Source organism: Mustelus asterias, chromosome 10 (genome assembly GCF_964213995.1).
Source record: "Mustelus asterias chromosome 10, sMusAst1.hap1.1, whole genome shotgun sequence".
Lineage (NCBI taxonomy): Eukaryota > Metazoa > Chordata > Chondrichthyes > Carcharhiniformes > Triakidae > Mustelus > Mustelus asterias.
This window is the reverse complement of record NC_135810.1, coordinates 84,370,681-84,393,301: the sequence shown is the minus strand read 5'-3', so window position 1 is coordinate 84,393,301 and position 22,621 is coordinate 84,370,681. Positions and strand designations below refer to the sequence as shown.

The following is a 22,621-nucleotide window of genomic DNA, read 5'->3' as shown; positions in this document are numbered from 1 at the left end:
AGGGCTGCAGGATACTGGAAGCTGAGGGAGCCACAGACAAAAGCTGTATTGCAATAAAAATACGCTCCTCTCTCTTCTTCCAACCATAACACAGAGAAACAGCCAATTCAGGGCATGTTAGTGTCACTGGCATGTATTTCCCATTCCTAACTGCCCTTTAAAATGTGATGGTGAATCACCTTCTTAAATTGCCACAGTCCTTGTGGCGAAGGTCCTCCCATGGTGCCTTTAGGAAGGGTGTTCCAAATTTTGACCCAGCAATGGTGATGAAGGAACAGCAAAATATTTCTCAGGAAGGGTGAGAGACATTTGGAGATCAAAGTATTAATTTGTATTTTGTATCGACGTGATAAAGATAGCAGGTTTGGAAGATGCTGCAGTAACTCTCGTAGATAGCCATGATGTGCTGGTGGCTGTGGATGGGATGCCACTCAAATGGACTGCTTTGCCCTTGATACTTTTGACTTCCTCAATATTGTTGGAGCTGCTCTTATCCAGGCAAAGGAGAATATTCCATCTCATTCTTGGTTTGTGCTCTATAAATGGTGGACAAACATTTTGTGGAGTCAAGAGGTGAGTTACTCACCATGGAATGCTCAACCTCTGACCTGATCTTGTTGGGAACTCAAATGCCATTGAATATCAACGCCAGGTGATTAGATTCTTTGTTGTTGAAGGTGGCCATTGCCTGGCCTGAATGGTATTTGACACTTGTCAGCCCAGTAACTGAATATCATCCACGTTTGGCTGCATCTGGACATGCACTGCTTCGATATTGGTCAACGATGAAGCTCTGGGAAAGCTAACCACAAGCTGCTGATTTTAAACTGGGCTCCCAACTGGACAGTGTGTTCCAATGGGAGAAAAGCTGGTTGTTTAGGTGGACAGGCAGGAGAGGAGCTTTAAGAGACAATTGGATCAAGTGATTGAGTCATCAGCTGCTAAATTTGAAGAATGACAGGAAAGGAATTGGAGATGAGAAATGCAAAGAGGGAATACCCAATGGCTTAAAATGGAAGTCCAGAACATTTAGTAATTACTTCCCCTCTTTTATAACAACAACTTTGCCTGGTAAAACTTTCCAGAGTACTTTGTCACTGAGCCAGATATTAGGATTGGAAACTACAAAGGAACACCTTTGCGCGAGAGAGGAAGGGAGAGGGTTCAATTCCATCCTTGTGTGTCTTTCCTTGTCCTCCGGTTTCCTCCCAAAGTCCAAAGGTTAGGTGTTTTGGCTATGCTAAATTGCCCCTTAGTGCCAGGGGGATTAGCAGGGTAAATAAGTGGGGTTACAGGGATAGGACATTGGTATGGGATTGTTGTCAGTGCAGGCTTGATGGGCTGAATGGCCTTCTTCTGCACTGTAGGGTTTCTATGAAGAGAATTCTAGAACTGAAAGGCATGGTCGTCAGTGGTAGAAGTTGGTGATGAGCAGAAGGCCTACATTGGCAGGGTGTAGAGATCTCCGATACACTTGTCAACACCAACAGGGCTGCAGGTTACTGCAACAGAAACTCGACACTGAAAGCATGTTTAACTAGTTTCTGGCATTAATTCTCAATATACCATATTGCAGCTGTTTTGGCGTTAAAAGTTAGATGAGGTTTAACATTAAAAAAAACTTTATGACATTGCCACCTAGAGGTGTAACAGGTACTGCAACTAAATATTGACACTCAATGGAATTTTCCACTGATTGAAACGCTTATGTCAGGGGAATGTGTTTTGAGAAGATTCTCTCAGGAATTGCAATATGTCGGGTTGTTTCTAACTTTTAAACATTGCAGTTGTACCACAATGGTGTAAAAATATTAATCCAACAACAGTAACCTCCAGAAGCATTCAGAGCAGAGGTTCTTGTATCTATATCTTGGCAAATTGACAAATGTTTGCAATAAGAAGATTTAATTGTATAACGCTGACTGCAACTGTAAGGGGACATTTTTGTGATTCCATGCTTCGCACTGGGAAGCTGCGCTCACCCTTGGCATGTCTGAGGAAAGGGTTGTGGGTCTGTATATGTTTGGAGTGTCAGTCCCCACTTTGAGCATTAGATTGCAGAATTAGGATTGAAAATCACTGTTCAGAAGCAAAGTAAAAGTAATATCTCAGACTTATTAAATTACAAAACCATCAAGTGCAACAGTCCAAAGATGTGCGGGTTAGGTGGATTGGCCATGCTAAATTGCCCCTTAGGTGCTACCTGGTGGTCTAGTGGTTAGGATTCGGCGCTCTCACCGCCACGGCCAGGGTTCGTTTCCTGGTCAGGGAATGTTGTGTTCATTCCCAGAACAACTGATCACTTCCCATCGGGCTTTGAAAGAGGTCAAGGGGATTAGCTAGGGTAAATGCATGGGGCTATGGGGATAAGGCCTGGGTGGGATTGTGGTTGGCACAGACTCGATGGGCTGAATGACTTCCTTCTGCACTGTAGGATTCCATGAAAAGAAATTTTGAGAAGTATTAATTCTGATGGTGTAAGAATTCTTGCTGCCCCTGCTGGAAAGGGAAGGAAATCACGGATCAATAAAGAAGATTAACCTTCCCCTAAAGTGACATTGTCGTCCCGAATCTTTCAATATTCTGATTTAACTTCTCAATTTTTCCAGATTACTGGAGCAACTCCCAAAACTCAATAACCTCCTCCTCCATCAAGTGTTCGGGGTGCTTCACAACATTGAGCGGCAAGCTGACGAAAACCAGATGAACGCCTTTAACTTGGCAGTCTGCATAGCGCCCAGCATCTTGTGGCCTCCCACTCCCTGCAGTCCTGAGATAGCGAGCGAGTCGACAAAAAAGGTGAGAGGTTGTTACCGCTACTGGTCAGGTGATCACAAGGCGGTGTGCCCCGCACAGCCCACAGTGAAAATATTGTATAAAAGTGATCCAGGTCAAGCTGTGCTTTGAATGTACACGATTTTTAAAAAAAACAATCTTACCAAATTCCCAACATCTATGTGTTTAAGTTGTTCTTTTATCACCTATACAGTGGAGCCCGTGTTTAATTTAACACTGAGGCCAGCAGAGATTTTCTGTATGTAATTTGAGTCACTTTGGTTATAAAAGGTTGAGTCAATGTTACTGTTAAGAACGTAGGAGAAAGGAAAACCTGATTTACATCAGGGAATACAGCCATTGAAAATAAATCAGCTTCACTTGTGCTATTGAATAAGAAAAGTACACTTAGTTTTATCTCTGATTTGCTTTCCTTAATATGTAAACTTAAGATATTAACTGTTTCAGAAGCAGGAAGGGCAACATTAGAGGGGATAGGCTTTATAGCTTCACTAAAATGTCTGAGATTATTATTGCCTGCTGCTTACACACATACAAACATACAATTAGGAGTAGGTGTAGACCACTCCAGCCTGCTCACCATTCAATAAGATCATGGCTGATCTGATTGTAACTTCAACTCCACATTCTTGCCTACCACTGATTAACCTTTCACCCCCTTGTTAATTAAGAATCTATCTAGCTCCACCTTAAAACTATTCAAAGATTTGTTTCCACTGGCTTTGGAGGAAGAGTATTCCAGAGACTCGCCACCCTCAGAGAAAAAAAAAACTCCTTATCTCCATCTTAAACAAAATATCTATTTATCCTTGTTGCAGGGGAAACATTGGGTGGGATTTTACGGCCTCAATCGGACAAGATCATAAAGTCCCACCCGAGGCCAATGGAGATTTCCGTTCCGGGAACCTCGCCACCCACCCCCCAGGTGATAAGTTTCGGCCATTGTATCTATGTGATAAGTGAGGGATTGGTCAAAGTTCTATTTCCCCTCCTTTCTTGAACTGCAACAGCAGCCATTTTGGATGCCTGTCCCTTGCAACCACTATTATTCCATGAACTTAATGAAAGAGTAAATCAAGGCTCGAAATGTTGAAACAAGTTAGTTTATTTCTCTCCTCAGTGAACTCTTTGGAAAAACAGAAAATGTTATGTGGGCGAAATGGTCTAACCTGCAACCTTAATAAAATGTTACTCCACTGCCCAAGCTGGGTGGGCCCAGTTTCCTGCCTCCATAATTCTAGACAGCTCCAATATAGTAGTGTCCCTTCAAAGTGTGGATCTACTCCTATAATGTAGGACCATTCCAATTGTATGTGCCTGTCCTATTTGTGATTCAGATATTAGCAGCACTCTGTGCTTTACGTATATAGAATATGTTAGGGTTTGGGGTGAGTACTGCCCATTTAAGATCGTGGGTCAGGTGACCCTTGGGCCATTAGCTCCACCCAGTGTGAGTCCCAGTTGGGTAGTATGAGATCCAACTGTGGAACAGTGCCCACCTTTAAATAAAGAGCTGACAGTGTTCAAGTTACCAAGCCTACCTCGTGATTCTTTAATCCATAGGGGCAAACACAATGCATTCCAATTCTACAATTGTAAACTAATAGAGGTCAGCATCGGCAGGAGAAAAGTGATGGAAAGTCATCTGATTACCTCGCTACCAAGAGATCAAGTATTTTAATTTAAAAATATATTTGGAAAGAAATAATAAGTATGGCAAGATAAAGGGGGTCAATCACCACTGATTTATTACACAGACGACCCAATTTTCCTGTTCAATGCACTCAATGCCCTATTATGCATTGGAATGGCTCTGAGCCATCCTACACTATTGGACTGTGTTCCTACACTCCGAGTGGAGCTACATTCCTGGAGCGTCTCTGCACTATTGGAGTAGTCTGACAGCTGTACGGCCAGCCGATCCGCTAGTCCCCATCCTGTGCCCCTGCCAAAGATGAACTTTACTCCCGATACATTTCTCCTTAACTGAATTTAAAGAAAATAATTTGATTGTAGGACATGGTTAAACAACACCCAAATTCACAATTTCAGCCTTTCACACATTCTGAAGACTCAAAACTGTGAGAAGCAAGTTTAATGTTTGTATGGTTAGCCCCTAAATTGCTTTGGGATTTCAAGTATCTATATTTTTGAAGTAAGCCAACTAAAATATTTTTTCCAAGAATTCTCGACTTGTTTTTGTACAGCTTTGCTAATGGGGAATGTGTGGGTTAACGGCACTTGGCCTTTCCTTGCCACATCTGCACTACCTTCCTACTTTTGGAAAAGGCAGAACAATTGCACATTTGACTCTGTAAATGCTCCGTGTCCCGCTGTCATCTGACTGCTGACAATGCGAAGCATGTGGTGCCAGCATGAGTTCTTGGAACAGAAATTTACAACAATGAACTCACACTTCTGGCCTTTCTCCTTCTGCAGGTTGCCTTGTTTGTGCAGTTTCTAATTGAAAACTGCTGCAGGATCTTTGGAGATGTCTTCACTTCCCTTTTTGAAGCATTATCCGCGAGGAGATGCGAAAGTAGAGATGATGGGTCAGGTAATGAAGCTGTTATCCTGTCAACAATATCTAAAATAATAAATTAAATTAATTTATGTTAAGACCAAGGGTTGCAAACCGCCTACCGACTTGTACCCTCTGGCAAGAACCTATACAATGTGGAAGCATACATTTTTCCTGAACTACCTTATGGCACAAAGTTACAAGTGATCACAAAGTTTTTAGTTTATTTACCAGAGATCGTGGATTTGCTGCATATCTGAATTTGATTGCTTTAATGGCGTTTCTAGGAGCGTGTCTGCAACAATTCCACTGCCCCAAAGTTGGTAACTGATGCAAAATTAACGAGACATCCAGCTGAAAAATAACATTTAAAACAAGAAGTAAAAATTACTCAAATGAGAGGAATGTTCATTCCTTTCATTATATTGGTGTAGCGGAGGCAGAAGAGTGCTGGGGAGGGGGGTAGGGGAGCATAGTGGTCTGATGTATCCAACACAGTGGATCATTATTGTACCAAATGCAAAGGCCCCAAGCACTGTATTAAGACTTATTACAACGTTATGTAGAAATGTAATTATATACAGATTGAAAGTTCCCCTTTTGCAGTTTTCTTTTGAAATGGTGTTGATAGCTAATGATGTGGAGATGCCGGCGTTGGACTGAGGTAAACACAGTAAGAGGTCTCACAACACCAGGTTAAAGTCCAACAGGTTTATTTGGTAGCAAAAGCCAACGGGTTTCGGAGCAGCTCCGAAAGCATTTGGCTGTTGATAACTAAAGCAGAACTTTAATCCTGGGGAGGAGGAAGCTGGCACGATTTGACTGCCGATTCTATAGCTGCGCTCCTGCTGTCTGCATCTTATTAGCCTAGAGAGCGACAACTAAAGCAAAAATTTAGTGAAAGCCTTTTGTATATGCAGTGAAGATTATGTTCCATGAAGTAGTGTTATGAGTTAGCTGTGGGTAAACCTATTTATAGATATCGATGATATGCACAAACTTGTGCTGAATAGTGCAGGAAATATTTGAATTCTTAACGATATGTTTATATTACAGTATCAATCTTGGTTGTTGATAACACTCTTGCTCCTCGAGTCTGAAGGGCATGGGTTTAACCTCCACCCCATAATCTAGACTGGCACTCGCAGTGCAGTATTAAATGGGTTCTTCACTGTCAGAGATATCAAAGGAGATGTTAAAGGAGAGATTCAAACAGTCCTCTCAGGTTGCTGTAAAAGATCTCATGGCTTTATCTGACTCTTGTGCGAATCCTCAGCCAAGATCACCAAAACAGATTATCTGGTCACTTACTTCACTTCCATTTGTGGAAACGTGTTGTGTGCATACTGGCCTCTATGTTTCCCCACATCACAATAGCAACTGCATTTCAAAAAACACTTCTTTGGCCCCCCCCAAGTATTTTAGGATATCTGAGGATGTGAGAAGTTTTATGGAATGCAGGTCTTTTATTTGCCAGGAAAAACAATCAATGTTATCGGAGAGTTTTGAGATTGTGAAGAATACTGCAGCATGTTTACTATAGTGGAGGATTCAAATACTAAGGGCCTGACCTGAAAACCAGAATTAGGAAGATGCACTGGGAGGAATATGTTCCCCAAAGGGCAATGGCTTGCCTTATAAAGGAACAGGAATGGTCATTGAATGGATTTAATAACTTATTTCAGGAAGGAATTAAGTGCATCTCTCAAGTGAGGAAGAATGAGAAATGAGAGAATGGAATAGTGGGGCTGATCTGTTAAAAAAGGCTGGCCTTTTAGGGACAAATTATCATCTTCTGTTCTCTATATTTCTTCAGTCAAAGTCTGTTTTCTACTTCCTTATGCAGATCTCTCTTCATTTCAATTGCATGACTCCTCCTATGATAGTCTGGAAAATGAGCTCAACGATGACACTGATTCTCCATCAACTAACCTAATGGCAAAGAGAAATGAAGACAATCGAAGCCGGGACTCAGTTCTGACCTGGAGTGACTGTGATCTTGATCAAACAGAGGATGGAGGGAGTGGTGTGAGGGTTCCAGCCTCCCAGAATGCAAGTGTGAGCTCTCCATTTTCTAAAAATGATCCCCCGGGCTCCATCTTTTACGGTTACTCCACCTGCAAGAGGCCCACAGGCCCCAGAAGACACAGACGGTGTTCAGAGCCCAATATCTTGCCTCCCGCTTCACAGTTTTCTCAACTTGACCAGAATCACGAGACTGTGATCCGTAAAACGAGTTGTGATGCTGTCATGACGCAGTCGGATGGGAACTACCTTGTTCAGTTGCAAAGGTTGCAGATTGAGGGTCAGAAACAGATAAACAAGGGCTTTGACCTGGACAAGTCCAGCAATGGCAGTCAGAAAGTTGCACAGAAGGGGGCACACAGCAGTAGCCGACTTCAGCCACCTCTGCCCCTCAAACTTAATATCTCCTCAAAGACTAGCAACTCCAGTTTATCTTCACCTGGAACTTCACCCTCCGGCTCCTCAATGAGTTCACTTGATGGTGTGTTCACACACAACGCAGAATACTATGTGTTCACCCCAGCTGAAACCTTCTCACCTTCTTGCTCTGCCATGCAGGATCGGAAGGGCCAAACAGCTCCTCTAGCTAACCCCGGTATCTTCAAATACTTTTCTGGCCTCCTGTCTCCTGTTCAGGGTCCGGGCACAGTTTTGACTTCCTCCTCCACGACGCTAGAAAGACACAAGAGAACTATTAGCGTGACGGGGGAGGGTTTGAAATGCTTCAGTGAGAAGGGTTCAGTCACACTGCACCCCAATAGCTGGCTGAAGAAAAATGGAAGTTGGACACTTAAAAGAAAGGAGAAAGGACACAAATTTAAAGGCAAGTGCGATCCACTCTTAGTAGATAAAGAACTGACCTGTGGCAAATTAAATGTTTCCCCAGTGACTGCAGAAGGTATGGCTCAACATGCAAACAGAAGCCAGGCAGTTAAACCACTTTCCTATCAGGAAGCAATCAGGTCACCACTGCAAAATACAGTTGGGAAAGGAAAAGGATTGACGGTCCAATCTTCGAAGCTTTTGCACCAACAGGGATATTCTGATTCCCAGGAACTCCTGGAGGGCTCCATTGCTTGCGGATCTCTTCCGTTGAGTACAGCTAATCGGACTCCTTCAGGGCAGAGCGGAATTGATCAAATTCCTCGGACTGTCTTTTATGGGCAGAATTCGGAGTTGTCTCTTCAGTCGGTGCCACACCAACAGTCGCGCTCGTTCCCGCTGGGAGAAACGTTTGCTCAACAAGAAGCTAATCCACATGCGTCTGAATTAGTCATTCCTGCTCTCACAGACACTCGGAGCCCTGGGGAGATCTGTGAGAGTGTGCCTCATGCAGGCCCATCTCAAAAAAGGGGCGAGATGCTTCAGGAGAAGAAACCACTCGCGTCGACAAGTGGAGATCACACAACTAAGCAGGAGTTTCATAGTAGGTGCTCCATTGCTCTGTCCCATCGTGCAGCTAAAGCGGTTAAAGATTATTTTTTTCAGATCGATGCTGAGAACTGTTTGATAAAAACACAGGAAGTGACTGACGCCATGCTCCAGAGCAAGGATGAATGGCAAAAGAAGTGCTGCAGTGATCCAAAATTTGAAGACTTTGAACAAGTGTTTTTCTCCGAGGAGTCTTATGTGTAAAAGATTTGTTGGAAATATATATTATTTCTTTAAAAACGTATTGAAAATGTTAACTCTAGTTCAATTCAAGCTGCCTTGTGACATTATTACAACATAGCTCTTAACTTGTGGTCTAAATAGCTGTAAGTACATTTTTTTTGGACAGTGTCAAATTTGACTTTTTACATGTATGTTTTATGATATTTACCGCTCTTGTATGAAGTAATCTTGTCGTCTGCAAAACAAAAATGTATATATGTTTCAAAAAGGTCTATTATATCCTAAAAGTAATGGCTGCTAAGCGGGGAAATGCAAATACCTGTTCTGGCACATCTGCCCTACCCTAAAATTGTATGATTACATTTGGACTGGTTACATATGGCTTATCAACATTGGCTCCCAGACCCACACCCAGTAAAAAAGCATCCATCGCATTAGTTACAAAGAACCGAATAAATGGAGAGGTATGTTCCGTGGCAGTCTTCCGTCTTGATGTGTTGGTCAATGCTGTGTTAAGCATTGCCTGGTGTGGCTCAGGAATCACACACTGTTATGGCAGCCTCTGCATTTGTTACAGAGGAGAGAGTGGGCTGAGAAGGTAAGGATTTGCTGCCGTCTGTTTTCTCTCGGTCTTCCTCTCGGCCAGCTGAGGTTTTTTTTTTCTGCTCACCTCTTCCTATGTGCTTCCAAACAGTCAGCCTCCAGAACTCGTGGCCCTCCATGACTGTCTCCCAGTTGTCAGTGTCAATGTCATATCTCACTTTCGGGTGTCCTGGTAGCAGCGTGTGGACACCCTAGAGGTCATAACCCAGTTCATTTCACAAAATGTTTTTGGCCATCTGACTGTCATCCAGTTGATGAACATGATTGAGTCAGCACATGTGTCGTTAGCTTAGCAATGAGTAAATGCTGAAGGAATTGGAATGCTCAAGAACCTCTGAGTTGGAGATCTTGTCCTGCCAAAAGATGCCGAGGATGTGTCTGAGACAGTCAATATGGAAACTATACAGCCTCTTCTCCTGCCTAATGCATGTTGTGCAGTCTCACCACTTCGGAGGTGTAGAAACATAGAGTATGCTGAGGACACAGGCTTGGTAGACTCTTGGTAACAATAGACTCTTGGTAACAATGTAAGTACATTGATATTTCAGTGCACCAAGCATGAATTAATTGGACATGAGTTTCCACTTTAAGGGCAAAATTTTCCCACAAATTGGCAAAAGCCGATGGTGGGTGGGCGGGAAAAGCAGTGTTGAAGCCTCCTACAAGATTGGCGGCTTTCTCTGCCATATGGTGCAGCAATTTAGGGGGGAACAAAAACCTTCAAGGATTGGGTTCCATGACGTATCGCTGGCGGGACAGCCTCTGATTCTCCAACCCCCATCAGCCACCTAGAAACTTGAGGATCCTGGGTGCCATTTTTAAGTCTGCCCCAGTGCACAGCAACCAGACCAGTTAACCCTGGAAGCCCCTCGGGCACACTCCCAGCACTGTCTGGACACCACTCCGGCATTCCTGGGCAGTGCTAGGGGTGCCTGGCAGTACTCCTCCTCCACCACCCTCGCTCCCCAGATCTGCACTCTTCTCAGCCAGTTGCACACCTTCAGAGACCCATCATGATTCACACCGTTCAGCCATCACACGCCCCATCACTGATTGGGGCAGGGGGACAATCGTGTGACCTGTTTACACTGACGTAAAACGAGACGCTTTACTTCTCGTGATATTTTTTGGCTCCTGTTTCCGAACCTGTCCGACGCGAATGGGGGTGGGAAATCCTGCCCCGTGTTCCCACAAAATTGGTAAGCTTACAATCTGGGCTGCAACAACGCGAAGACACTGTGGGATGAGGTCAGGTGGTTCCCCTTGCAGGGGAGGGAGGAAATCAGATCCAATTTACCCGTGAACCCTTGAACCCTGTCATGCAACATCTGGCATCATTTTAATAGTCTGGGAGCTGGCTGCCTTCTGTCTGACCCATTGGACGAGGAGCAGCGTCTGATAAGGAGAAAGCTTAGGGACTGAAAATAAATTAAAATGTACAAATCATCTCTATTTAATCAAACATATGTATTTTGCTTAGAATGCAACAATTACATCTATTTGCATGTAGACATGTGGGGGAAACAAAGCATAATCTGAAAAATGTGTGCAATAGGCTCAGTCTGGTTTGTATTCTACATGGTTGCTGGGCTTGTCACGCGTTTATATATATATATATATTACTGTTTGAATTCATGACGCTATGATATGGAGTTGATTTCTTAGCACATCCTGCCGAATATTTAGATATGTTGTTTAATGAGATTCCCTGGATGACAGATTTACATTTTTATTTTACCTCCTGTCTGAAATTTTGCTTTTGTATCTGGCTATTTATTACAGATTTTGAGCACTTTCTCCTTTCCTCCCTTTATCGAAGCACTTTTAGTAATGAGCAGCTAATGTGTGTTTTGCACTGTTTCCTTGTCCAGAGAATCGTATTGTTCTGTTTGATGTAGATTTTTTTGGTCTGTCTTTTCCACCCCCCCCCCCCCCCATTCCGAGTCCCTGCACCAGTGAGCCAGTGCCTGCGACTGAAGAGATCCTTACTCATTGAACTGCTACAATACATTGTAAATACTTTTAAGTAGGAAAAACGATAAAAGGATTTAGAGTCTTTTGTTTATTAAAAGTTAAATATTGTAGCTTTAAAGTGCAAAAGTTGTGGTCCATAAACTGTAATACTTATTTCCTTTTTAAAAGATATTAGACTAAACTACATTAATGTAAGAGCTGCTGATTTCTTGCTCCTGTAGTTTAAGTTAATATGCTTTACCGTAAATTGAAAATGATCATTTCCAGTTCAGAGAGCGCCTTTCCTGACTTTGAGTTCACTTGATAGGAGAGCAGATGGGAGTCAGTGCATGGAATTTGTGACCGTTGTGGTTTTCCTGTGAAGTGATTTGAAATTCTTAAATTTGTGCTTTTGTCGAATGGGGCACCATACCCAGAAATGTCCCTAACAGCTCCATTCTGTGTGGGTTTAATTGATTTCTACTGATAGCAATGTCCCCGGGCTGCTGAGGGCATAGCTCAAACTGTTCCCTTTCCAAATTGTTCTGCCTTCGCCTGAAAACACATACGGATGCAAGACACAAGGAAAGACCTGGCTATGACACTTCTAATGGTCAAATAGTCTGTGAAAAATCACTGAAGACTCGTGTGAACAATGGCAGTCAGGAAAGGTACTACACGGCTGGGGGTGGGTTGGTGAACTCTATAAAACACCAATTGCTGTTTCTGGAGAGGAAGGTACATGGGAAAATGGATAAAAAGCATTGAAAAACTCACCTCATAAAATGATTAAAAATGGCAGCTAATAGTAGAGGAAGTTTTGTTCATTTCTAATCAAACATTCCACGAACAAAATCAAATTATTCTTAGCTCATCTTCATTGTGCTCCCACTCTTAAGAATACAAATGCTTTTTATGTTAAGTGCACTGCAACCTCTCCAATCCAGAAAACTTGGGACCAAGTCATTTCTGGATTTTGGAATAGTTCCGGATTATAGAATGGTGTTTGAACACCTAATCACAAGTGTGTGAACTGGAAACCCCATAGCTATCAATATTCACCTCAAACACTAAACAAACATTATAAAGCAGTAATAAAAATTGTTTTATCTATCCAAATATTGTATCTTCCATGTTTCCACTCCTAAAGTGCTCTATTATAATGATCCTGATGGCATCGAGGGAACATGTAATTCTGCTCAAAAGATTTCTGGACAATTTTTGTTGCCAAACAATAGATTTCTGGATGGGAGAGGTTACAGTGTATAATAATCATTTAGATGGGGTGAAGTAGTCTTTGATTAGCTTCCACTGATGGTACAATTGGCAGCTCTTATTTTAGTTTTAAGTCTTGAATATTGAGTTCTACATGATGCTGTCCTGAAATTGTTCTGCAGCTCAATGCATGAAAATGCATTGGCAGCACCAAGGCTTAAAGGAGAACTGATTTGAGGGGATGGGAAGTAAGAATGGATCATGGAACTTATCCATACCAATCCTGCTGTTGATATTTGGGGTTCCTGATCTTAAAACCTTTTGGTCTAAGCAGCTGAGAAGACGCTCGGTGGAAGCCAGCAGGATTTTTCTACAAGGAAAGGTTAGGCCTCTCGGGCTATGGACTCCTTTCCTCCACTCCCACCCCCACTGACCTCTCGTACCTCCTCCCAACTGCTCAACTTCTAGGGATCATTCCATTGGATCCGTTGTAGCGGCCTCTTGCTATCCAGTGTTCGAACTCTGCCCATTGTCCTGCTGGGTTCAAGGAGGAGTAATCTCCTGACTCTCATGCCAAGTTTTGCACCAGCCCTCAACCCCCAAACAAATACCTTTTTCCTGACAGGTGCATTTTAATCACTGGAATCCCTGTCCACCACCATGTTTTGCAAGGACCCCTCCGCAAAGATTTCTACCTCTGTTTCGTTTTGTTGTGGCGGCAACAATGCATAGTCTGGACAAAACTCCATTTTGTTTCATACATTGCTTCCCGCTGATAAAAGACTTTGTCAAATCTGCCAAACAAATGCCTTTAATTACTGCCGGTTTCTTTTTGCATTTGGTAGTGCTCCAGTTTTGTACATCGTTTCATTTTAATAGACCCTAAAATAATTCACCGCCTATAAAACTGCGTGTTTAAAAAAATACAACATGGACATTTTGAGGCTGTAGTTTTAAATGATCAATGTATATTTGTGGATATTATGAGGAAAAAGTCAATTCAATTTGCTCCGTCATTAAATGGTTCTGCAGCTAATGAATACATGTGATTTGACACCACACTATTTGCTTTTACTATTGCATTAAAGGCAACAAATGGGAATAATGTGCCTTCATGTCATTACTATACTGTATGTATTCCATAGATCTAGAAACCAATAAATAGAAAAGGCACATTTCCCTTAATTGAAATGCTTAATGACAAATGTATTCCCCTCTAATTGTATGTATGTGATTTTATTTGTACAATAAAGTGAGTCTGAACTTTCTGAAAAGCTTTTTTAAGTTTGTAACTTTTTAAGGAAGTTTATACTAAAACTCTATCATTAATGCATGCCACTTTGGAGGCATTAGAGCTTCAGTTCTAATTATTTCTGTCATTTTGCAGACCAAGGAGAAAGGGCTCGATCTTAACTCCCAAAAATTAGTGGGTTGGCCTTCGGATCAAACTGTACTCCAACACAATCTTCCACCTCATAGCCTGGCATATCCCCCACTCAACCATTACCATCAAGCCAGGAGATCAACCCCTGGTTCAATGGAGAGTACAGGAGGGCATGCCAGAAGCACCAGGCATACCTACAAATGAAGTGTCAACCTAGTGTTGCTACCAAACAGAACTACTTGCATACCGAACAGCACAAACAGCAAGTGATAGACAGCTAAGCAATCCCACAACCAACAGATCGCATCCAACCTCTGCAGTCCTACTATATCCAGTAGTGAATGGTGGTGGACAATTAAACAACTCACTGGAGGAGGAGGCTCCCAAACATTCGCATCCTCAATATTGGAGGAGCCCAGCACATCAGTGCCAAAGATAAGGCTGAAACATTCGCAGTGGTCTTCAGCCAGAAGGGCTGAATGGATGATCCATCTCGACCTCCTCCAATGGCCCCCAGCATCACAGATGCCAGTCTCCAGCCAATTTGATTCACTCCATGTGATATCAAGAAACGGTTGGAGGCACTAGAGACTGCAAAGGCAATGGGCCCTGATAACATTCCGGCAATAGTACTGAAGACTTGTGCTCCAGAACTTGCCGCTCCCCTAGTCAAGCTCTTCCAATACAGTTACAACATTGGCATCTACCCAACAATGTGGAAAATTGCCCAGGTATGTCCTGTACACAAAAAGCAGCACATCTCCAATCCAGCCAATTACCGCCCAATTAGTCTGCTCTTGATCATCAGTAAAGTGATGGAAGGGATCAAGCACAGTGCTATCAAGCAGCACCTGCTCAGTGACGCCCAGTTTGAGTTTTGCCAGGGTCACTCAGCTCATTATGGCCTTGGTTCAAACATGGACAAAAGAGCTGAATTCCAGAGGTGAGATGAGAATGACTGCCCTTGATATCAAAGCCACATTCAACTAAGTGTGGCATCAAGGAGCCCTAGCAAAACTGGAATCAATGGGTATCAGGGGGCAAATTCTCAGCTAGTTGGAGTCATACCTGGCACATAGGAAGATGGTTGTGTCATCATCTCAGCTCCAGGACATCTCTGCAGGAGCCCCTCTGATAGTGTCCTAGGCCCGACCATCTTTAGCTGCTTCATCAATGACCTTCCCTCCATCATCAGGTCAGAAGTGGGGATGTTCACCAATGCTCAGCACTATTCACGACTCCTCAGATACTGAAGCAATCCATGTTTAAATGGAACAAGATCTGGACAATATCCAGGCTTGGGCTGACAAGTGGCAAGTAATACTTGTGCCATACAAATGCCAGGCAATGACCATCACTAATAAGAGACAACCTAACCACTGCCCCTTGACATCCAATTGTGTTACCATCACTGAATCCCCCCAACTGGACTCGCAAGAGCAAGTCAGAGGCTAGGAATGCTGTGGCGAGTAACTCACCTCCTGACTCCCCAAAGCCTGTCCACCACCTACAAGGTACAAGTTAAAGTTTATTTATTAGTCACAAGTAGACTTACAATGAAGTTACTGTGAAAATCCCCTAGTCGCCACACTCTGGTGCCTGTTCGGGTACACAGAGGGAAAATTTAGCATAACCAATGCATCTAACCTGCACATCTTTGGACTGTGGGAGGAAACTGGAGAACCCGGAGGAAACCCACACAGACACGGGGAGAACGTGCAAACTCCACACAGACGGTGACCCAAACCGAGAATCAAACCCAGGTCTCTGGTGCTGTGAGGCAGCAGTGCTAACCACTGTGCCGCCCTGAAGTCAGGAGTGTGATGGAATACTCCCCACTGCCTGGATGGGTGCAGCTCCAACAACACTCAAGAAGCTTGACACCAGCCAGGACAAAGCCGCCTGCTTGATTGACATCACATGTACAAACATTCACTCCCTCCACCACCAACACGCAGCAGCAGCAGAATGTATTATCTACAAGATACGCTGCAGAAATTCTGTCTTCCAAATCCATAAACACTTCCACCTAGAAGGACACGGGCGAGCAGGTACATGGGAACACCACCATCTGCAAGTCCCCTTCCAAACCACTCATCATCCTGACTTGAAAATATCTTGCTGTTCCTTCACAGTCGCTGGGTCAAAATCCTAGAATTCCCTCCCTAATGGCATTGTGGGTCAACCCACAATATATGAACTACAGTGTGCCAGGAAGGCAGCCCACCGCCACCTTACACAGGGGCAACTAGGGAAGGGCAATAAATGCTGGCCAGCCAGCGACGCCCACGTCCCACGAATGAATAGAGAAAATATGGGCATTAAGACATGCAGAGGGTAATTAGTTACTGTTTGTACAGGGAATGGCATGGTTTTACATCCATTTGAGAGGGCTAATGGGACCTGTGATTAATGTCCCATCAGAGAGACAGCACTTCCAACATTCTATCACTCACTCTGTATTGCAGTTAATTGTCAGTTTAAGTAATGTGCTCTAGTCTCTGGGGTAGGGCTTAAAGTTACCGTCTTCTGACTCAGAAGTCAGAGTGTTTCCACATTCTGAAATGGAGATGTCTTGGGCAGAACTGCGAAGTCAATCTCACACTGAGACATTGCATCAATTATCAGAGAATGACAGATTTTAAAAGTTCAGGCTCAGTAGGGGTTTAATTATCGATGCATGCCATTTACAACACCTGCTTTTATGGAACCTTCAGTAATTACCTCCAGCTTCTTTCGGTGAGAATGGAAGGTGACAACCACTATTGCATTTCCTTGTTATGAAATTGTTTATTCAGGAGGGGACACTGTTCTGGAAGGCTGTGGAAGCTATGTAGCTTTTCTAGGAATTTCTGAATGATAATTGGCCAAGCAACAAAAGCTTTGTGCTTTGCTGACTCCCCAGTGGTCTTGGTGTGGGTTATTGTATGTACACGGAGATACAGATGATCAGTCCAATGGTATTCATCAAATCTAAGAGTTTCTATCCTGTGTACAGGTAATATGTAATGCTCCTTACCTGAATGAATGACAAATTCCTGATGTCAATAAATGGTCATCTTCAAAAGGTTGTTTGTGTGGAAGTTCTTTGAGCAGGTTATTTAGCTGCAGAGCTGGTATTTGGGAGGATCAGAAACATTGTCATGTTGTACAATTAGTTTTTACTTAAATAAGACTGGTCTGAGTTGGAGGACAGCAGACTTTCCAATGTGAGGCAAGTAAGTGAACTGTGATAAATCTGCTGTGGTTTTCTGTATGATGCACATCTGGAGGAGTCTTCATCTGGATATCATGGAGGAATGCAGGCTTTCTGTGATAAATAGAGAATATTAGCACATCACAGGCAAGATTATCCTTTCCGGTGGGATTATTTTTGTGTAGTGGGGAAGGATTGCTGCCCACCTGTCCTAGAACTGACCCCAGCAGTTCTTCCAGATTCAATTTCATTTAAGTATCGCAGATGGGATCCGTGCAGTATTCTTGTTTCTGATGGGGAGATCAGAACTGAAGCAAAATAAATGGTATAATAATGCATGATTTAAATGCGTATGTTAGCTTAAGGAAGTAGGCAATCACCATTTTGTTTTGCTAAACAGGGTTGAAAACCTGAGAAATGTGCGAGAAAAGATATAGCCCTCAACATTTTGAGGCATCCCGTTGAAGAAGATAACGCTATGGACTAATGTTCCTCCTCAAGGATGCCATGTGTGTTAGGTCAGCGCTGCAAGATGTTTAATGGCCTTAACAGAATAGATGGGATAAAAGGAACCAGCCATACTCTCCAAGAACATATTTTACTAAGCAACTTAATGTCAGCAACTTGTCCACTCCTCATTCTATGTTAAGTTGAGTGAGTTATCTGTCATCAATGTCTTGGAGGTAGCATGGCGTTCCCTTTAGACACTCAGCCTTCTTTTCAAAGTGTCCCTTCACTCATAACCTTACATGCAATCACCACAATAAAGATCTCATGTGGACTTTGATTGCATGATGTGCTATCAGGAGTTATTGGCTGATACCTTAGTTTTGCAAACAATCGTACTATCGTGATGTTCCATACAATGCACATCTGGAAGAGTCTTCATCTGGATATCATGAAGAAATGCAGGCACAAAGGTCATTTTACTTAATTTTTAACTGTTCTCTACCTTTTATTTTATTATCTTTATTTTTCATTCCCTCCCACTCTTTCCCCCTATTCTTTCCCCCTTTCTTACCTTTTCTCCCCCTTTGCTTCCCTTTTCCCCCTTTTTCTCAATTTTACCTCTCTCCCACCCATTTCCTCTCTCCCCCCACATCTTCATCTGTCACAGCTTAGCCTCTGATTTCAGCTTCTTTGCCGTTTGACCATTCACACCTTCTATTCTCTCTATGGACTGCCATTAGTACCTCTTAGCCTTTCCCCTTGTTTTTGGACTATGACTCATCTTTTATTCCCTCACCCTACAGTATAAATATCTCCCACTTTCTGTGCCCTTTAGCTTTGACAAGGGGTCATCTGGACTCGAAACATCAGCTCTTTTCTCTCCAGATGTTGCCAGATCTGCTGAGATTTTCCAGCATTTGCTCTTTTGGTTTCAAATTCCAGCATTTGCTTTTATAAGGGTCGAGAGGAGGTATAAATTGGAAAGCAGAATCATTACCCAATAGTTACAACCCAAAAGTAACAGAAAATGGATTATGTGTGAAATTGTTGAACTCAACGTTGAGTCCAGGAAGCTGCAATGTGCCGAATCGGAATTTGAGGAACTGTTCCTCAGGTTTATATTGCTGTTTATTGAAATATTTTAAGAGGCTGAGGACAGAAAGGTCAGAATGGGATTCAATATTTGTGGATTGAACAGTGTTGCTACACAAAACAATCACCTAATCTGTGTTTGGTCTCCCCTGTGTAGAGGGGACGACTTCAATGAACAGCTAATTCAGCAGAAAGAGGAATATGGTGAAATCTGCGACTCCTAAGACATCAGAGCATGCTGTTGCCATGGGAATTCTAATAAATCGGCTGACTCTGGGAAATATTGCATCAGGGACTTGCTTTATGCATTTCTGCACCATTGATTGGCTTAGACCGACTCATCTCTCCACTGGCAGCCTGCAAGGCGGCTACAGCACATAATCTCACAGCCACTAACAATGCTATCCTAACTATGGAGATATACAGTCATTTGTATTGCAGCCTATGGTATAACTTATTGATAGCCTTTCTTATGAAACATATCATCCACAAATAAGGTTCCTTGTTCAGTGGGAGGTAGTAATGTTACAGACTTAATACAGTGGAGTAGGAGTTATTGCCAGATGTGTGCTAAAACCTACTGAGGTGCCTGTTCAGCCTGGTTTCTCTTGTTATTCTTAACCTACCTCTTAAAGACAAAAAGACAAGGGTATTTCTAATGTGAAACCCGTCGAGTGATCCTGTGACAAATGGGCAAAATGGGAGTCCCACAGTGGAAAACAAAGAAGTAGATGGTAAAGCAAGAGTCAATAATGAGATGAAAGAAAAATTCTGGCAATCAGACTAGTAATAAGAATTCTTCAAATACCTGAAAGTTCTTCCAGCTTTTTGATAGCAGTGAATGCCTATTGCAGCTGCAAATGTACAACTGGATTATTTACAGTGGTTAAAGGTTCAATTCATGTCTTGTTTCAGTATTAAGCTGAGACTGTGAACAACGTGAAATGATTAGATAGCTCGGTTTAATGGAACACTTGACGTTAACTCTTGACATCAGGTACCATTCACAGTTGGACGCGTGCACTTACACTGTATCCACTGGCATGTGAAGATTCTACTGCCACCGGTGTCATTGGTGTGTATCTGATCAGCCAGTGCTGGCTGAGGTCAGAAGTGATGTTCCTCTTCAGCTGAAGTCTCTGCTGTGCCAGTTACTCCCGCCTCTGCCTCTCGCAACCTGCAACTCGAGGAACAGCACTGTCCATCGCTGGCCATCTCCCTCTACCACCTCTCATCCCTCCTCTTCTGCACTCTGTGCTGCGTGGTGCTCCAATCTCCAACCATTACCAGCCGCTGTGCATCGGGGCAGGAATTCTCCCATTCTCTCCCCCGCTGGTGGGTTCAATGGCAGGCAGGGGTTGGCAGGAGACCCAAAAATCAATTTTATGCAGGCGTGAATTTCCCAGGGGATCTTCTGCTGGTGCCCGCGATGGCAAATCTGGAAACTCGCTGGGAGCCAGTGTGAAACTGATTTGCATCCTTTTAATGGATGCCTGACTGGAATCTTCATCCCATGTCTGATTCTCCACAACACCAGTGGAAAAACATGCTGTTATGAAACATGTCTGGAATAACATGGCGTGCAAATGTCGGGACTCACCTGAACAATGTCTGGGGTTGCCTCTGGAATTCAGGATGAAGGTTAGCAGCAATACTGGTGCTGGGAACACTACACCAGTGGGTGGAGGGAGCCTCTACAGGTGGATCTTCTAGATTCAGTATTCCGGAGGAGGTCCATCTTCCATCCTCAGAATGTTTCTGAAGATCCATCATCTTTTTCAGGGAGTCCATCTTCCAGTCTGAGTGCACCCGGAGATCTATCTTCATTCTGAGGAAGTGAACCTTCTTTCTTCAACAGAGGGTCCGTGATGTTAGGAATCTTTCCAATATGGCACTCGGATACGACAGCAGACTACACACCATCAGGCCTACCCCTCCATGGAATACACATTGTTGCATAATTAATGAAGCTGAGGCCGGAAGATATGTGGGCGTGAATTTACGGCCTCGCTCGTCCCGAAACCATAAGATCCCTCCCGCGGTCAACTGACGATTTCCACGGGCCGCCCTTTGCTCGCTCTGATTCCTGTGGCGGGCGGGACGGTAACATGGTGGCCATGGTGTGAATTCCTGCTGGCCCCTGCAGTGGGAAGCACTGCGTGTTCCCATCCCCACCGTGGGACTTAGTCCCAGATGAGAGAATTCCGCCCTCAGACTCCGTCTCACTCGGCCTAGGAGTCCATACATCATTCTCTAACACTTCAGCCCTCTCGGGATTAACAACCGGCTTTGAACTGAAAATCCCATTTCATGCAGCTGGCCTGAGAATACTATAGTCAGCAGTTGGGACACAAAGATATTATTGTGGAGCTGCACTATCTAGTTTGGTGAAGTTAAGCTGCAGACACTGAAAACTGATGCAGCATTGTTTGCAGTTTCCAATTTAATGTTTTTATTTCCCTCCTGTGATAAGTCACCACATTGCAAAATGAACCATTCAGTACAAAGATTACTATAATCAATGTTTCTGCTTAAATAAGAGATGAATGCAGTCACTGCCTTCACTCCATGCCCCCTGCCCCCAAACTCACCCCCTCCCATCACCAGCAGTCAGCACACCGCTCTCCCGAATGTGACCGAACTGCTCCTTCCCTCCTTCTGACCCTGTTAGACCTGCTCCATTTTTGATGCTGGTGTTGTAACTACACGTACAAGATCAGCAGTTGCAGTGTCACCAAGTTGAGCTTTGAAAATATTGCAGGCTGGCAAGCAATAAGGCGGCACGGTAGCACAATTGTTAGCACTGCTGCTTCACAGCTCTAGGGACCTGGGTTCGATTCCCGGTTTGGGTCACTGTCTGTGTGGAGTTTGAACATTCTCCTCGTGTCTGCGTGGGTTTCCTCTGGGTGCTCCGGTTTCCTCCCACAGTCCAAAGATGTGCGGGTTAGGTTGATTGGCCGTGCTAAAATTGCCCCTTAGTGTCCTGAGATGCGTAGGTTAGAGGGATTAGTGGGTGGATATGAGGGTAGGGCCTGGGTGGGATTGTGGTCGGTGCAGACTCGATGGGCCTAATGGCCTCTTTCTGCACTGTAGGGTTTCTATGATTCTGATTTTTAGTTTTCCATCTGGTAATTAACTGTGAAAGATGTGTGTCTAAATGAGGGTTAAGTTCTATAAATGTGAGCAAAGTGCAAATCTGCTGTACCATGCAATCATATTCTTCTTTAGCACACACAGCATTTCATTTCTCTCTGATGCACAGAATTCATCTGCAGTGCCCAGTTAATTGCCTGTACAATTTATGTTTGGTAGATTGATGTTCCGTGGGTTAGAATGCAATTAATGATATACCATCTTGTTTGAGCAGTGCTTAGTGAAGTGAATTGTGGTTATTGGCTTAAGCAATTAAGTTTGTTCCTTGCCAAGTTCCGTGTCTAACTAAGCTTTAAAATGTTCTGAGGACAATTATTTTGGACAGAAATCTTCCATCCCACCTACGGCAGGTTTGGTGGTGGACAAGCACAGAGGATAAGGCAGGAGCCAAAAAAGTTGGAAACCCACCAATGTAAAATCACGTTGTAATTCTGCCAACGGAGGGTTAATGGTGGGTCAGTCTTCCTGCTGGCTGGTGGCCTGAGCATCATTTGCATCTCATGAATGCTCATTAAAACAGCGGCCCGTCGGTGAGCGATTAGGCTTTCCAATCTTGCCTCACGCCGGTGGGAAATCATGTCAGCGTCAAACCTGATTGCTAAAGAGTGGTGTGCACAAT

The 22,621-nt window shown here is 43.5% G+C and overlaps 1 protein-coding gene across 1 annotated transcript in view; it reads left to right on the top strand.

Moving 5' to 3' along the window:
* The window catches only part of LOC144499728 (rho GTPase-activating protein 20-like), an 89,026-nt gene extending 75,035 nt beyond the window's left edge, over window positions 1-13,991 (top strand). Inside the window, exons 13-15 of the mRNA XM_078222074.1 lie at window positions 2,610-2,799; window positions 5,236-5,353; window positions 7,164-13,991. Of these exons, the coding sequence (XP_078078200.1) occupies window positions 2,610-2,799; window positions 5,236-5,353; window positions 7,164-8,977 (2,122 nt within the window). The 3' untranslated portion in view covers window positions 8,978-13,991. The remainder of the gene's footprint in view (window positions 1-2,609; window positions 2,800-5,235; window positions 5,354-7,163) is intronic.
* Window positions 13,992-22,621: the final 8,630 nt, after the last annotated feature.